The 18,164-nt window shown below is 40.0% G+C and overlaps 3 protein-coding genes across 4 annotated transcripts; 2 read left to right on the top strand and 1 right to left on the bottom strand.

Moving 5' to 3' along the window:
* Positions 1–847: 847 nt before the first annotated feature.
* Positions 848–7,000, top strand: cd9a (CD9 molecule a). 2 transcript variants are annotated; one of them, XM_034085172.2, is made up of 8 exons: positions 848–1,054; positions 3,792–3,894; positions 4,022–4,119; positions 4,577–4,651; positions 4,791–4,895; positions 5,430–5,519; positions 5,872–5,955; positions 6,077–7,000. In XM_034085172.2, the coding sequence occupies exons 1-8, from the start codon at positions 986–988 to the stop codon at positions 6,140–6,142; spliced, it is 690 nt and encodes a 229-aa protein (XP_033941063.1). In that variant the 5' UTR covers positions 848–985; the 3' UTR covers positions 6,143–7,000. The 2 variants fall into 2 exon arrangements, with proteins under 2 accessions (XP_033941063.1, XP_033941064.1); XM_034085173.1 differs by lacking the exon at positions 848–1,054 and adding an exon at positions 2,538–2,675.
* Positions 7,001–7,107: 107 nt separating this feature from the next.
* bbs10 (Bardet-Biedl syndrome 10) lies at positions 7,108–11,320 on the bottom strand. Its single transcript, XM_034085171.2, has 4 exons — positions 11,248–11,320; positions 10,185–10,384; positions 9,127–10,107; positions 7,108–8,956 (listed from the first exon to the last, which is right to left on the bottom strand). Exons 1-4 carry the CDS (start codon positions 11,248–11,250, stop codon positions 8,152–8,154), a joined length of 1,989 nt encoding a protein of 662 aa, XP_033941062.1. The 5' UTR covers positions 11,251–11,320; the 3' UTR covers positions 7,108–8,151.
* Positions 11,321–12,646: 1,326 nt separating this feature from the next.
* syt1b (synaptotagmin Ib) lies at positions 12,647–18,060 on the top strand. Its single transcript, XM_034085448.1, has 10 exons — positions 12,647–12,868; positions 13,665–13,748; positions 14,219–14,390; positions 15,342–15,517; positions 16,119–16,232; positions 16,369–16,536; positions 16,652–16,819; positions 17,127–17,244; positions 17,322–17,455; positions 17,569–18,060. Exons 3-10 carry the CDS (start codon positions 14,249–14,251, stop codon positions 17,773–17,775), a joined length of 1,227 nt encoding a protein of 408 aa, XP_033941339.1. The 5' UTR covers positions 12,647–12,868; positions 13,665–13,748; positions 14,219–14,248; the 3' UTR covers positions 17,776–18,060.
* Positions 18,061–18,164: the final 104 nt, after the last annotated feature.

Genomic DNA, 18,164 nt, shown 5'->3' with positions numbered 1-18,164 from the left:
CTTCCTTTCTTATTCGTGACTAACTATTAATAATGAATCTGTAAACTCTAAGTAAATCATGTATTCATGGATAAAACCATTAGTTTAAATTCCTAAACCCCACATTGATAGGTAAATTAGGGGGTGGTTCAACATTCTGATGCAGACCACAAAACACACATGCACACAATATAATTACCAAAATGAATGATATTGACTAACTGGTGTTTTGAACTGAAGGATAATTCTGGTCACTTTCTGTTTGTTTGAGGAATTTGTCTGGGGGAGATGCACAGCTCGTGCACCGTGTTCATTCATGTACAGTATATTCAATCCCTGAACGCGCTTTTTCTATTCTGGGAAAATTACGTCATCCCACAGCCCATGGTGCTGCAGGAACTTGTGGTCAAAAAGCCCACCGCAGGCTGCTGTGCAGGACTCTGATGTACCATTGTATGAAGCAAAGACGCACGCTGAGTGCAGACTTTAAGGTTTTCTATCAGAGCTACAGGCTAACAATTAAAAATAATGATGTTCTCTGTAATCCTATTTGGACAACCAGAGATATTCTCACTCGTGCACTAAATCCCCATTTAGTCTCGCAAACTGCTATGTCAATCCCCTCTAAAAGAATATGATAACTTTAGCAAACATTTCCACAAATGCCAACGTCATTACATGATTGATAACTCACACAAAAAACCCTCCAATAATTATCAGCCCTTTAATTTAATTTAATGTAGATGTCTTTGAAAAATGTAATTAGAAATGTAACGTGTAAAAGCATAAAGTTAAAATGTTGTGATAAATTAAAAAAAGTCTATAGGGGGCTGTGCAGACAGTGGGGGCGGACCACTACCGGCGCGCACAGCACGGTGCGCGTATCAGTGCGACGCGTCGGCAAATAACCTCAATCTGCATACTGACTGTTATTTCGAAGGTCTTCTTTTCTACTGAGTGTTTTAATTGGTGCTACCAGCAGAAGTGAGATAGATCAAGCACCGCCATGGCTGCACTGTCGGGGGGAGAGATGTGCGTCAAATACCTGATGTTCGCCTTCAACCTCGTATTCTGGGTGAGTTTGAAGCGAGAAATTGTATTCTTCTTAAAGAATAAATTATACACCCTGTCTGTGTGACAGAGAGAGTTTTGCGTGCATGCGCGTTCGAGTGTGAGCCAGTTACTATCATGAATGAAATAAGACGACGTCCCAGATGCAGGATCGTACTGAGTGCTCACAGTCTCGGTTACTTATCACAGTATATCCTCGAGGTGCCCCTGCATTATTTTGGGCACTGACCACAACTAAATACAAAGCGTCCCAATACGCGTGCAGACCGAGAGGGCTGGACGAATAATTCCCGGTGGCCAAGTGACCCAGTTCCACCGTGCAGACTACTCTTTGGAGTTTGCGCGCACAGCATTTTAATAAATGCAATGGGGGGGGGGGGCTTTATTGTGGTGGAGAATGTCCCTGATATTATAATAATGAACGCTTCTTCTTCCTCACGTGATGTGAACAGTTGCGCATGTCAGGGAGTGAGTGTGTGCATAAATCCTAGATATCCCATGGAGGCTATTTGTGTCCAGCTAAGCCTGCAGGGTGTGTCTTCTGTCAGTTTGTTTGTGGTGTGTTTGTGTGTGTGGTTTCACATGAATGCTTTGCCCATTTATGAACGTTTATTATGTGTGCAGTGCAGCTATAGATAGAGCCTAGAATAACCATCCATTACAGAGCAGGGATTTCCCAAAGTGTGTGTGTGCTTATGTGTGAGATGCAAATGACCCAGGCAACACAACATGGAAAAAATAAAAATAAAATCCACTATACATTGTAAAAATCACCAGTGTCTGTAAATAATAGCAGTAAGAAGCCAGGATGGTGACCATGAATTGAAAATGCATGTCCTTGATTGAATTTCAATTAATAGAAAAATCCTGCTCAAACATCCCAACCCAATGAAAGTGCAGACACTTCCCATTTGTGTTGGACTGAGCAGGAAGTGAATATATGATACACTGGTCATTATGCAGCCACAGATCACATGACACCGATAATCTGGACACAACAAGAGTGTCTATGTGCATTGTTGTGTCAATGCATCAAGTTTCAAGGGGTTAACAGACCTTGGTTTAAATAAAACAGCTTCTGTGAGACATAGGTATAGTCACATTTTAGAGCAGTCTAGTAACTGTGCACACAGTTCAGATAACAGAGCAGGTAATATGCTGCTGGGCAGGTATTTAAAAAATGTGTTGGTTAACATGCCTAGACAGAGCCCTATGTCCTACTTCCTGCTATATCCAAATGTATGCACCAGCATAACTTTCAGAAATGCAGAAGTTACAAACATAAGCTGTGTGTGTATAAACATGGGACAAAAGAGAGGAAGGAACACAGGCAGGAGTTCATATCACATTAAACAATGGAGGTCAGATTTTTGAGTAACAAGGCTCTCTTGCCACTCCCTAACTGTAGAAGTCATGTGATTTCATGAAGGCGTGGTAATGAAAACGATCTCTCCTTTCACCACGTTTTTTTTAAACTGACACCATTATGTTTTACTTCCTCCTGGGAAGCAGATAGTTAAAAATCACTCAGAGCTGTGAACTGTGTTGACTGGATCAGCATGGCTGTCGTTGGGGGAATCAAGTGTGTGAAATATCTTATGTTTGTCTTCAACTCTTTCTTCTGGGTAGGTGTGCTTTACTTTTAATCATGTGGTGTTGGATTGATTGTGTGTGAGAACGAGAGAGGAAAGAAGAGGTGGAAAAGACTACTGGACTAGTACACATTTGTTCTTTGCTCTAACCTGCTCTTTTGTTTACACAATGGAACATAAAACATCCTAGAATAAAGAGTAGGTAAAAGTCATCAACAGAATGGCCAAATATACACAAACACACTTGGAATGAAACAGATTGCCATCTTTCGGTTTGACTTTTAAAGTTAAATATTCACAGACCTGTGTATGCTGCCAAGCCCTGTAAGTGAGTCAATGTGTAGCACATTGCACAATCTCTGGTACCATGAAGGGACGTATGCAGTGTAAAATACACACCTTTATTCTGTTTGGTTACATGCTATGCACAACATCAGTGCTGCAGAATATATGTACATGCATACATAATAACATGCAGGCATCTATGTGTTGATGGATCGACATGCTACTTTGTGCCAATATTAAATATACATGTTGATGTGTAAGCAAACATGTGAACAATACAAACACAAAGGGTCCTTGTTTTTATGCAGTTAGATGAGCAAATTACAGCCTTTCCTGCCTCCATCAATATGTTTTAATACATCAATGTGTTCTATACACTATAATATCAAAGTCTCATTGGTGAGGAGTTACAAATGTCTGTCCCCAGACCTATACTTTTTAAGAGTTGAAAAAAGGCATCTTCAATAGATTTGTTGGAAATGTTGTGGGTGAAGAATTAGATATGACAGAAAGGACTGTGGAGACCTCTTCCTCGACTGATAACTGAGAAAAACATGTAACAATTAGACCACAAGAATGCTTAGTTAGTACATGTTTTAAATGATAACTGGAAGCAGAAACATTTTTAAAATTCAGACAGCACCAAGTAAACTGGTGTGGTAAAATTAAAATTAAATACACAAGATGTCAAATGGCATATTGCATAAATATGGAGAGTGCTTATGAATGACAAGAACTTCAGCTTAGTTTCTCGCTAATATAATTGATATGTACTATCAGGTTGACTGTGTACATCGTGCATTTAGTGGTATGATAATTAACTGCAGAACTGTTTGTGAAAATAAACATGATGTTGTGTTTCAGCTTGCAGGCACTGCTGTCTTCACGATAGGCCTGTGGCTGAGATTAGACCCACAGACCAAAGGCCTGTTTGAAGAAACAGACTCTCCAAATGTGTTTTACACGGGTAAGATTCCCTCTGTCCTTGAGCTGGAACATTATCCCTTATCTTTTAAGCAAAGTTACATTTTGGATTATGTGAGTGCTGCAAAATATGCTTGTATATGTCTGTGATTCTCTGTATCTGTGTGCAGGTGTATATATCCTGATAGCAGCTGGAGCTCTAATGATGGTGGTGGGTTTTCTGGGCTGCTGTGGGGCCATCCAGGAGTCCCCCTGTATGCTGGGAATGGTTTGTACCATCTTTTGCGTTCTGCACTTAACTAACATTAAACGTAAACTATTTAAAACAGTTTCTTATACTATATCCGGGTCTATATGTATTTGTCACAATCTTACTCAGCAGCATATGGCCTTGTTACTGAACTTAAGCAAGTGTGGATTGTAGACCGACATTGGGCTCTCCAAGAAATATAAGCTACATTCATCTTTGTTTACTGAACAGTATCAAGGCCAGAGAAGAGTCTCTAGATTTCGCAGCACTTGTCTCTCCCCGTCTCTCCCCCTCCCTCCCTGTCTGGCCCTAATCTTCTTGTACTAAATCTCCCAGGAGGAGGAGCCTGTAAATTAGGTTCAGCTACACTCAAGTGACCTTGTAACTTGTTCACACATGCATTCAAAAGACATGCGCAGACGCCTGCACACATTCAAGCAATCAAAAGAGTTTAATTTTGTCTATCTCTTTGCAGTTCTTCTTCTTTCTGCTTATCATATTTGCCATTGAAGTTGCGGCTGGTATCTGGGTATTTTCCAACCAAAGCAAGGTAATGTACAAGTTTATGTAATAATTATTCATTTATTTGGATAGAACTTTTCTACAAAGCTACAAACATGAATGGTACCACAATGAATGTGAGTTATGTGTATAAAGTATTATTTTATCGTCTTGCTGCTGTTTTTCAGGTGGTAAACGACATCACATCATCCTACATGCAGACCTACAAGAAGTTCAAGATGCCAAATTCAGATAAGAGACTCAGAGACACTCTGCGGATGATTCAAACTGGGGTGAGCCATGTCTTTTAGTTTCAGCTTCATACTAATTCAGGTAGACTTAGATCTTATCTTAAAATAACTTGACACGCAATATTTCCTTAAAGCAATGTATTCCCATGGGAAAGTTGTCGGTGCCGCCTAATATTAAGAATGTTTACGATGATTAGAAGTTGTAAATTCAGCAAAATACCACATTTTAGGAAAATAAGCACCTGTACTTTCTTTTTTAGTGAGCCCGGAGGCAATTATCCTACAGCATATCATCTAGGGGGAAACAGCTAGTCTAAACACACACTTACTTATAACTTCTTAACAGCATAAACATGTTGGGTTCCTTTAATCTCTGCACCAATAGTTATGTAAGAAAAATTATAGGTTATTTTGGAGATCGGTTATTTTGGACAGTGCCTCCACCAGTTGACTAGCAACCTCATTGTGATAACAACATAACAATTGTAACAAGAATGTTCCTTTAAAATACTTTAAGTTATAGATGTCTATTCCCTCTGCCATCTTGTGTTCTAAAGGCATGACTTTTTTCCACAGCTGAACTGTTGCGGGCCAAGTGGTACGGTAGAAGAGGCTGACAAAGACACCTGTCCCCAGGGAGAGCTACTTGAGGAGCTCATTACTAAGGTACAACTCTGAATGTTTGTATAGATTGGATGCCAACACAGATAGGTACTTCAGTCAAGAGCTAGAGAAAGAACATCATATTTCAATAACAAAGACAATCCATAACTTCTAAAAGCTGTTAGGAAGCAATTACGTTACTGTATGTCAAATAATTGTCAAACGTGTGCCATAGGTTATCATTCTTTCCTTTGCACACTAATGTCCTCAGCCTCTTTGCAGTGTAACTATGGCAACACTGGTTTACCAGAGCCCGTATGCTCTCAGGCTGTCTGTTAAGTGTGCAATACCACACGTCATGTTGTTCAGCATAGGCTTAGAGGAAGCTGAAAGGAATTATGCTGGTGTGTTGCAGAGCTGCCCTGATGCCATTGAAGAGGTGTTTGACTCCAAGCTACACATCATTGGAGGAGCCGGCATCACCATTGGGGTTGTTATGGTAAGTGTGGGATTTACTGTAACTCATCAAGTTTAAGTGACAGCTGCCCTGGAGGATGAGCGCAGGGCAGAGGTGAGTAAAGAACAAACACAAGTAATGTATGTCTCTCTTTCTTTTGCAGGTGTTTGGGATGATCTTTAGCATGCTCCTGTGCTGCGCCATCAGGAAATCTCGGGAGGTGGTGTGAGTCCCACCATCACATCCTGGAGTCCTTTATTAATATTGCATGATGCTATTCCTAGAGTCACATGACTCTCCACTGCCATAAACACTGCTTGTTCAAGTGGGACAATCTAAGCTCGGCTGTGTGGGGATATCTCTGATTATTACATAATACATCAGCTATAACTGCTACTGACACTTAGGCCCACCCTTTCTGGACTACATAGATGCAATGTGGTTATAAGGCCCAACTATAGAATGGGTGTCATCTGTGCTTCAGTGGCAATGTATTGAAGACATAATTGTGTGGTCATTTGACTGTAATTAGTGTTTGTGAACTGCTAATTATCTAAACAAAAGATCATATTATTGTATATGGATCACATTTCTATTGCCATCACTTGACAGCCAGAAGAATCATGGCTCAGGGCCTCAGAAAAGGCCACCACCATCACTACAGCAATAGCCAATGAAATTCTAGTCCTTTTTTTTTTACAACACAGATATAAAACTATGGTGACTAGTAGCCGATTCAATGCTAAGCTGGGAACTGCGGTCAGTGTGGTTCACCTAGCTCGGTATTAGAGTAGCATCTCAGTTTCTACATTGTGACATTTTATTTGTACCCTTCCTATTGTCTCTATCCATAACATGCCCTTTCTAAAAACGCCTTTTCATTTTTTGTCAAGTTTTGTAAATGTCTTTTTTTATTTGTAAAAGGTTTATACACATAGATGGTTGTATGGTACATGTGTTTTAAATGTGATGATGTATTTTATAATGTTCTTTCCATGTTACATAGACTGGACTTGATTTATACCATATGCACTATGTTTCACAGAGACAAAATTAATGAGAGCCTAATAAAATAAATTGTACTGACTCTGAAGGTGTTTTGCAATGGCACGCAGTTACTCACACAGCGAACGTCATGTTGTTTTCTTTAAGCCATTTCTCAGAAGGTCACCGAGTTAAATACATTAAGTACAATAGCAAATTCTTCACTATTAAAATAAGATACTATCAAACTGACTTTCCTTGGCATGTTGGATTTAGTGGTGCAGGATATAGGGGGATGCAGGGGTTAGATGGGTGGACGTGCCTTGATAAGACTCAAAACAACATCCAGGACCTAATCTGTGTGCACAATGGAAAAATACATTCTTAATACTCCTCCCAGCTTCTTTTTCTTCTTTCTTTCATTAAGTGTGACTCATGTACAGTTTGATCCATGCCAAGAAGTGTTTTTGTTTTCCTAGTCATGTCATCACAATCAATCCAAATATGTGTTTCAAAACAAGGCGTATAGACAGATTACAGTAAACGGTGCACAATTATGTATGGTAGTGAGTCATGTTATTTCTAATGACTCGCTTTTTCATCCAAAAAGAGGTGAGAAAAGTTAGTTTTCCTCTGATTATAGCACAAGGAAGTACCCTTTGATTTGGTTGTTGACAGCCGGGTGTTTCCCTCTCAGACACCCCACCCCCACTATGGAGATAACGCTGATTATAAAAAGAACTATGTTCATATGTGAGACATGTCTCCATGTTGTTCTGTGTGTATGCCTCTTATGTAACATGATGTGTACTGGCCAAAGGAAGAGGGCAGGAAAAACGAGATAAGGAAGAGAAGAATAGGAACCATGATGAAAACTCAAGAGAAACTACGCCAAAATCAACATTAACTCTACCACACAAACACAGTAGATACAGACTAAATTATATGATAACAATTGCCCATTCTGTCAAATACAGAGACTAAGACTAAGTTGTTTGATGTTTTCTTTGGTGTTGGTAAACCTAGCTTTGATTGGACTGATTGGTGAAGAACCACTGTAACATTTTACTAGCCAAAAACTGAACTATACAACAGTGCTGCCATGAAATGTAATTTATTATTACAGTGGAAGTATAAAGTTGCATTTCAAATACATGTGTTACTAATATTGCTAGAGCAATCTGCAAATGATCTCCTTCCACCTTTTGAATGATACAAAAATATATTAATTATTTTACCTTTTGCAATACAATCTCAGTCTTCAGTCTCGTCGTCTGTGTCCTCCCAGGAAGTGTTAGCAAGTCTGCGTGACTGAGTGTGTAAGGCAGTGTGTGTGTGCAGCACGGTGTCTACATGGAGAATACTTGAGAGACACTGCAGAACAGCCAGAAGTAGCTGGTATTTACAAGACACAGATTCAAGGCCGGAGTCTGACATGAACAGTTTTGCTGACACGTCAGCCTCAGTAAAACGATGCTTTGTTAGTTTATCCTCCTCTAGAGGAAATGCACTTTCCCCAAAGATTGATCTGTGCTCCTGTTTGTAGACAAGGCTAAAGGGGTGGGAATGGTTTTGAATAATAGTCTGGAACCTTGCTTGAGCCTGCAGGAAATGTCTTGGACTGTGGGAATAAATCTGTCTGGGCACGATCAGCAGAGCATTTGCCAAGAGATGGGAAACAGCAAGGCCACTCTTAACAGTGTCATCAGAGGCTGAGCAACTGGTGCCATTTTGTAGGAGGGCATGGTGTAAGAGAAACTCGAATGTCCCACCAGCAGGTATGACATAACCTGGCTGCAACCCACACTGCTGGAAGGGAGGTACATTGGGGATCTGATCCACATGTGAATAAGTGCTTTTGGTTGACTGCAAGGTCCTCTTTGAGGCTGTGGTTGCAGTCATACCCATGGGCTCCCATGTTGAAAGGAGCATGCGGATGGCGTCTCGAAATGCACATGTATACTGGTCAGTTTGTCCTTCCCCTAGGCCACAAATGACCAGACTACATGGTTTGACCGTGACCCTTTCCTCTGAATCATTGAAAGCCACATGGACATACCTGTGGGAGAAAAAGTCCAATTTTAACATTCATGAATCAAAGAAGATTGAGAAAATCAAAACAATATACATGTATGTTAAATCAATTATTATCTATGATAATGAATTGTATGCATTTTTCTGACTTTTAAATATACATGTTATATGAGTGGCAAAGAGACATGTTTATACCTATGGGCTCCCAGCAGAATTGGTCTACAAAAGGTCAGCGTAGCGACGTGCTCTGGTTCAACCATCCAGCAGTCTGAGACAGGTGTGGCCCCACTTAGCTGGGCAAAGAGAGACAGCTCATTTTCACTGACACACTCCACAACGCACATCTCTGCCTGTGCAGCTAAAGACAGGACAGCAGCCGACTGCTTCACTGCAGACAGGATCACAGAGACACCCAAACTCTGCAGGTTTGCAAAGACACAGTCCAGGGACCTTTCTGTCCAGGCGCTAAACTGCACTATACTTCTGTTGTTCTTTGAATTCTCCTCCATCCATTGCTCTCCACATCCCAGCTGCAGCACTTGTCCTGCATTGAGCAATTTGGGCTGTAGGTAACCAGAGAAAACTGCAGCTTTAACTGTCTTTTGTTCAGTCTGAGGGCACGGTGTAGCAAAGTCTCTGTGAATGACTTGCCCCTCAATCAAACGTGAACAACTGATAGGGAAGCCTGACACAGGTGTGTGCAATGCATCCAAGTTGTCATTTACAAACTCAAGTGATAAGGAAGGTTGGTCCCTTTTAAACTTCCAGTGAGTCAGCAGTTCACAGGTTAGTTTGCTTATAAAGTCACAGTGGGAACGACCCAGACGTGATTGAAAGAATGATGTCAGCAGTTTTTGAACACAGTCATTGTTTGAGGGTCCTGGTAAATGTTTTTTTGCAGTGAAATCCTCCCATGACAGACAGCATCCATATGGAATCACTCCCATGGCTATGAGATCATCTAGCTCCTCCAATGCAAATGCCAGAATGTTGTCAGCCAAGTGCCTGGCAGTTGAAGCCTCTGCCGTTTGCCTGGAGGTGTAGGTGTGGGACACATTAGGCTCCTTGCAGGCCATTTTATGAATCATCCGTAGTAATGAAGCTAGCAGTAGGATAAACGTCTTGGATCCATCGCCTGTTACAGTGCTGTGTTTCAAGACGCACTCCACCACCATCCTAAAACACACAAATATGTAAAAAATATAAAATGTCACTTGTCAAAGACTATCATAGTGACAGAGTGTGTGTGTTACCTGGCCAGTGGATGCTCAAGTCGTAGCGCAGTGAGAATGCGAGCCCCACTGCGGCTCAACATCGCCTGTCCCGTGTCTCTGGTGAACAGAACCTGTCCTCCTTCAGGGCCAAAACTGCGGAGGACAACTGACTCCAACACACTCACAGTCTGCACAACATGATCCAGATGAAGACGCTCCACTGGCGGCATCCCTGCAACCTGAAAGAAACATAAATATCAATTGCAAGAGAAAATACACAATTTACAAACAGGAAACAGAACTTTTTTCCAAATATGCTTTTGGTATTTCATAAAAAGCAACACGACATTTAAATACTACTGCCTCAAAACTCTACAGATGGGCTTGAAATTCCAACAATATAATGTATGCAGCACAGTTTTAGTTTACAAACATTTGACACAGGATGGATTTCAATTTAGGGTTACAGTCTTACATCTCACGTTTGGATTAATAATGTAAAAAATAATCAACAATTAAATAAGACTTTAGTTACACCTGGAGTAAATTCACAAGCTACAAAGTAATACAAATTAGCTGCCCCTTTACCACATTTAAATAAACACATCGATACAGCAATATCAAAAATATATGCCAAATATTATTCTGGGATGGACCAATTTGCATAAATAACTACTTTTACTTTCGATAAATAAGGTATAATTACGAGTCAAACCTTTGTACTTTTACTTGAGTAACATTTTGATTCCAGGACTTTTAACTCTAACAGAGTATTCCTACACTGTGGTACTTCTACTTTTACTTCTTCCACCTCCACTACTCAATGTTCACTTTGAAAAAATCAGTGTAAAGTTAGTTTACTTGGTTAGCGTTATAAACTCGTATAACTATTTTCTGATCACTGCTAACAGCTAGAAGCTGCGTAGATAACATTAGCATCTGCTAGTTAGCTGAATGAAATGAGATGGACCCTTCCGCACAGGGGCTTATTTTATTACAAACCCAAGATATAACATAAACGCACTAGTTTCTAGCTGCCAGTATGAACCAAACAAACAAAAATATTAGCCACAACACGATGCTTTTATCTCAGAGTACTTACCATCAGCCCAACAGGAATGCTTCCTCCGTATCCTAGAGACGAGGCTTCTTCTGTGGTTTGTTGTAGAGCTGTAATTCACATCAGAAGTGACTGCTGCCACCTAGCGTCAAGATGTTTTCTAACCCTACAACCAAGGACATTGGTATACTGTAAACACTTATGTACAACATTTATTGTACCACAATTTTCCTTTTAAAATGCTTGTGCAAAAGTACTAAATACAAATACATTTAAGATTATTAATATATGATACTGGACATGAAATGTCATGTGACTAGGTTAGAGTTAGGGTTAGATGAATGAACAATTTCTTTATGGAAATCATAAGTCTCTTTCATAATCTGATAATATAGCTGTACATGGTCAATAGGAGTGGTGCTAGGTGTAGAAAAAAAAGCAAACACGTATGCGTTTCCTACAATGTCTTTTAAAAAGCTTTATGTCCACCATTAACACTCTTTGTCTCTAAGAAAGCACATAAATGAAGATCTGTTTGATTTCAAGAAATTCCTGAATGTTTGCAGAGAAGCTTTATATTCTTCGTTGAGATCAGATATAACATCACCAGACGTCAACAATATTTGTAAGTGTTTCATAAATTGTGCTGTTATACTGTTTATATGTAATTGTTCTTAGGTCTCCCTTGTTAAAGAGATCATTATCAATGGGACTGGCTAGAACTAAATAAAGTTTATTTTCTACACATGAAAATGTACTAATGCTGAAAGCAAAAGTCAGCTGACCATACTGTCACATCATTATTAAAATAGCAGACTTTGGGAAGTGATAATCCATGTTGATCTAAAATGTTCCCGATAAGCAGAAACATGCATTGTGTGTATTTCCACATGTCAAGGACAGAGGTGATGTCACCCCACCCCACCCTCCCCTGCCCATCCCCCTCTCTTTCTTCCCTCCTTCTATACAGTATCTCTACAGTATGTCTGGTACCTCAAGGTGAACGGGGCGGGGCCGGAACTTGATCTCTGTGTTGCTGTAGAAACCACATCCTAAGTTTCTAAATTAGGCAACATCATCTATACATAGACAATATGAGACAGTTTTGCAGCTCCTGCCAGATGCACACACACCAACACACACATACAGAGCTGTCCACAGTGAATGTAAATGTCCTCTATTGCTGAACTCTCACTATGCTAACAAGCCTTTAAAAAGCCATGTCATTTCGCTAATGAATATGCATCAGTGGCCCAGTGAGGGTGACCTGTTGGGATGGGACAGAGGTCACAAGAGGTGGGGTGCAAATAAGCACCCGTGCTCCCATGAGACCTGAAGGGATGGACAAGATCACATTCACAAGTAACACACACCCACACAGAAGGAAGCAATAGAAGAAGACCGAGCTGCAATTCCCCACCTTGTCCTACGCTACCACGCTCTTGCTCTCCCCCTTGATCCAGCTTTTCATACACCTGCTCTCTTCTTTGTGACATCTATGAACTGGTGATACAAAAGCTCTTTCCTCCCTCACTGTTTTCCTCCGCCTGTCCCACCCTCTCTGGTCCTGTCATCTATCCTCTTCCTCCTCCACCTCCACCTCTCTGTGGGAAGAAGGAGTACCTGTGTGTCTGGACATTGCTGCTGGGGCGACTGAATACAGGTATGTCTCTGGGTCCTTATCTTTCTCTTAGTTTTATCAAATTAAAGTACTTTGATGTATTTATCTCCCAACTGTGCTCAGTGAAAAGTAACTGTGTAAACCATAACAACATTAGAATAATCAGGTTGGTGAGGGTCATTCTCTTATTGACCAGATACAGTCTAGGTGCAACATAATAACCTTGGGTGATTTATTAGTTTTTACCTCCAAATTCCGTGATTTTCTTTTGTGTCTATGAAAGATGCAGTTCTTGTGAAGGTTGAGAAAATGTCCAATGTCAAGCTAACAACAAGGCTCTCTTAAGTTGTCAGTGACGGTGCAATGACACTAGAATGAACACATTAATGTAATGAATTTGCTAACTTTTTGGATGAGGTGTAAAAATAGTTTTAACTGCTGTTTTAACTAAAGTTAAGGGGACATATGGTGCGGCTGGTCATTCATTATTCATTATCATCTGCATCAAACATATTGAAAGATGCAAATTTACACATTTAGTTACGTTTACATATGTTTTATATATACACGATATTTAACAATTAATCATTTAAGTATTTTCATTTCGAATTACCATGTGAAAAAAATCAAATCTGTGAATTTCTCATTATTACTTAGTCAAACTTTTGCAAAAGCAAATCAGAAATATTATATATAAGTATTGAAATACATAATGTGATCAGTATAAGAGACCTGTATCATGTGAGACATGGTGTTCTTTCTGCCATTATTAGGTACATCTGTTTGCTCCTGCAGCTGTAATTAATCAGTGGCTTCTGTTTAGCACCTGTCTTTTCAGAAAAAGCAGACATAAACTGAGATCAGTGTCCTGCTTTGGTGTGAGATCTCATCTGCTGACTCAACTTCAGAATAGCAAAAAAAGGTATCTACATTTTTGTTAACATGGGAGTCTTGGCAGTTTTTTTCGTAGATACTGAGCATGACCTTGGCCCATGACTCTGACCCCTGCAGCTCACAGTGGAACAGCAGCGGTCCACGCGTGACGCTTCAACTTCAATTGTCCCCTTCCTCTCCCCTGCATGTCAGCAGCTTTGACCGAGACAGCTGCTTGCATATCCTGTGTTAAAGTGTTAGTGCCAGGCCAGCAGAAACAGGAGTCATTTGACACTGATGGTCATACCGTTTCTAAAAGCATATTAATGCTACAGATACATCTAATCAAAAGCATTTAAGGAAACTTGGAGGCTGTATGTGTTTATGTGTTCTGTTTTGATTGTTCCTCAAAATAGATTTTTAGTTTTTTGTTTAGTATAGTGTGATGTTCCTTAAATTTCTCAAGTTGTTATTTAAGGGCTGAGACAATATTTTCTTGACTCTGTGTTTCTCTGTCAGTTTAATTCTGGATCTGTTACTTGTCCAATAATGACTGGGAACCGTCGAGCTGCCCCCCCTGCAACGGGCACCCCTGCTCCAACAACCCACTTGCCAAATGAAACAACCAACCCCGGCCATTCTGGAGGCCACAGTCCCAACAAGTTCATGAGTGAACTGCACAGCGTCCACAGTGAGTCAGACTCTGAGGTCATGCTCTGTTCTTTTGGAACCAAAGGAATGTCCGGAATAACATAACTAAACTATCATACTGATATGCTGTTATGGTGCGTAGCCTGCTAAAATATATCACAGAAATAATTTGCGAGAACAAAATATTATTGTCATTTCAAGACGATTTTATGCAACTGCCGTAAGTATAATATAATGTTCAGAAAATATTCAGTCATTGTTATATAAAAATATAAAAATGAACTTGAAAAAAACCGCACACAACCAAAAGTAATAAAATGGACTATCTACCACTGTCAACAAACATTTACAATGCCAGAGTCTTACAATGGTCTAAGTAATCTCCATTTATCATACAAGTCACTTAATAAATAACATAGTCATCTGTGTTTGTGTCAGTTTAAATAATTGGATGGCAAACCATCCTAAAACAGTAAAAGCTCATGGTGTGTCTAGCATTTTGTGACTGAATGAGCAAGGTACACACATCATATGATAAGGCCAAACAAGCGTTGACTCAAAGGGGACAGAAAAACAGGTTAGGTTGGCTACTTTTAAAATCTACTCTAGAACTGCGTTTTATGTTCCTCTTGTGTGGAAGTTATTCATTTGTATTAGTTCCGACATACCAGGATTGTTAATGCGTACTGCTTGTAATGCTATGCGCATGTTTTATGGGGAAGCAAACTGAAAGTCATAAAAAATGTCATCTTGTATTTGAATATGTGACATGATTTTATAGTCAAATATTGCTTCCATGATGCTTTAGAACAAGCAGAATACATAAGAGATGGACATGAAAACACCTGACTGAACATTGCAATGCAGTACAACACCACCACAAAATATGATCTATAAAGATTTTCCTCACTCTGTTTACCTTTGCATTCAAGTGGCTGACTAAAGAAATCAATTTTGCATCCTCTATGTGTGTGTTTATTTCATCTTGCAGTGCCATCATGGGCAGTTGCTGCCCTTTGCATAGTAAGCTTGTGCGTGGTGTTGTCATGTGCAGTGTGTGTGTGGAAGAAGTGCTTGAAAAAGAAGGACAAAGAAAAGGACAAGAAAAAGGGAAAAGAGAAGAGCAATGGAGGCATTGACACTGAAATGGATGGAGATTACAGCAAGGTAAACCACACACACACACACACACACACACACACACACACACACACACACACACACACACACACACACACACACACACACACACACACACACACACACACACACACACACACACACACACACACACACACACACACACACACACACACACACACACACACACACACACACACACACACACACACACTGTCCCCCTGCAGATGTACTGTCCTTGCAATGGATCACAGTCCTGACGTCCGGGTCACACAGGACTAGTAAAACTGTCAGTGTGTGTTAGGACTAATGGATGTTTTGCACATAGCTCATATTGTAGTAAAGTTTGAGGACTGAGATGAGCTGTTTAAGAGTGTTTCCCTTGTCCTCAAGGATTCAGGTCGCATTTAACCACACTGATGCTGTAAAACTGCCTGTATACTTTAAACAATAAATAAGCTTTAGACGGTAACTAGATCTTTGTTTAATCACCTCTGGCTGTGCAGTGCTTACAATATACTGCATGAACCCGACACAAATAGCTGTGAGATAGAAGCACTTAATTGATTACTTGTAAAGCTATGTTTTATTATTCCTGCATGTGATCTGTGTGTGTCTGTGGTTGCAGCCGCTGAAAGACGAAGGTAACAAAGAAACCGAGCTGTCAGATAATGAGCCCAAGGAGGAGGAGAAGCTGGGCAGGCTCCATTACACATTAGACTACAACTTCACAGACAACACAGTGAGATGCCACTATTCCCTATGACATGTTCCCCCACCATCTGCAAACTCTAAAATGTTCACCAAATTAATAACTTGCTGTCAATTATTGAGAATCTCATCTCTTGTTATTACTTTCCTTTGCTATCACATTCTAGCTGATAGTCGGCATCTTGCAGGCTGCTGAACTTCCTGCCATGGATGTGGGAGGTAGTTCTGACCCTTATGTTAAAGTATTTCTGCTCCCAGACAAAAAGAAAAAGTTTGAAACCAAAGTGCACAGGAAGACCCTTGAACCGAACTTCAATGAGACGTTTACATTTAAGGTAAACTCAAAGATAAATACTTTTTTTTTTTTTTTTAAATGATCCCAAATGGGTTCAGGCTCAGCAAATGGTGCAAAATATGTTTCTAATTATTATCTGTGAATGTGTTCTGTAGGTACCGTACACGGAGTTGGGCGGGAAAACACTGATGATGACTGTGTACGATTTCGACCGTTTCTCAAAACACGACGCCATTGGAGCTGTGAAGATACTGATGAGCAGTGTGGACTTCAGCCAGTCTCTGCAGGAGTGGAGGGATCTGCAGAAGGCAGAGAAGGAGGAGGTGTGAGCACACGGAGAGAGGGGTGGAGGATATGACCTTGAAATAGGGATGCACTAGTCAAATACTATTAAAACTTGCTATTGATCTCTTGATCCAAAATGATTACTGTTTTTTGGCGAAAAAGCTTTTCTAAACTGAGTACTAAAATTTGGGTTTTGTGAGTAATATCAAATACTCTCTTCTTTTTATATTTACACCTACATTCAATGACCAGAGTCATGCACAGAAAGGTCACTTATATGTCATTGTAATTGCAAAGCCATACTTTATCTTTAATAAAATGCTAACTTATTTTTCTCTGTTTTAGAGTGAGCGACTTGGAGACATATGTTTGTCCTTGAGGTATGTGCCTACTGCAGGGAAGCTGACGGTGGTGATTTTGGAGGCCAAAAACCTGAAGAAAATGGACGTGGGTGGATTATCAGGTGAGTCAAGCGACAGACAACTTCACCAACAAGACTTTTAAAAAAGGAAAAACTAACCACTCTGTTTTCTCTGTTAGACCCATATGCAAAGATCCACTTAATGCAGAATGGAAAAAGACTCAAGAAAAAGAAAACAACAACAAAGAAGCACACCTTAAACCCTTACTTTAATGAGTCTTTTAGCTTTGAAGTGACATATGAACAGATGGAGGTAAATACTGTATATATTTTTATGCAAACACACACAAAAAACAACATTTAAAAAAGCAATTCATGAAATGTACTCATTTTTTCTTTGTGTGTATTTTCATGTGTTTTTTATAGAAGGTGCAGATAGCAGTGACTGTGTTGGACTATGATAAGATCGGGAAGAATGACGCCATCGGCAAAGTGCTGCTGGGCAGTAACAGCACTGGGACTGAGCAGCGCCACTGGGAAGACATGGTGGCAAATCCTCGGAGGCCAATAGCACAATGGCATAGTCTCAAACCAGAGGATGAAGTCAACGCTCTCATTTCAAACAAGAGATGAAACTGTCACCTAGTATGTTTTGACCTTGCAGCATTTAACTACATTAATTCAAATGTATGTGCCTCCCCTTATTGCAATAAAAACTCTTTAGGATTAATTTAACTAAGTAAATCTACCCAATAATATCCGGTTTTACCCATGACACTATCTAAGTCACTGTTATTACATGTAAATGATCTTCCTTCCGCAAATACCTCCTCCTACTTCTTACTGAATCACTACAAACAGTATTAAGGACAAATGTATAACTATGTAAAGTGCTATTAAACCATGAGATTTTTTAAACCTGTGTTTTTCTTCTGTACTTTGCTGTTTAAATGCATGTACTCTATGCATGATATAAACATGAATAGCCTGCAGAGGGAGACAATCCAATGGCTAATGAAATA

Source organism: Pseudochaenichthys georgianus, chromosome 6 (assembly GCF_902827115.2).
Source record: "Pseudochaenichthys georgianus chromosome 6, fPseGeo1.2, whole genome shotgun sequence".
Classification (NCBI taxonomy): Eukaryota; Metazoa; Chordata; class Actinopteri; order Perciformes; family Channichthyidae; genus Pseudochaenichthys; species Pseudochaenichthys georgianus.
This window is presented reverse-complemented; position numbering and strand designations above follow the sequence as displayed.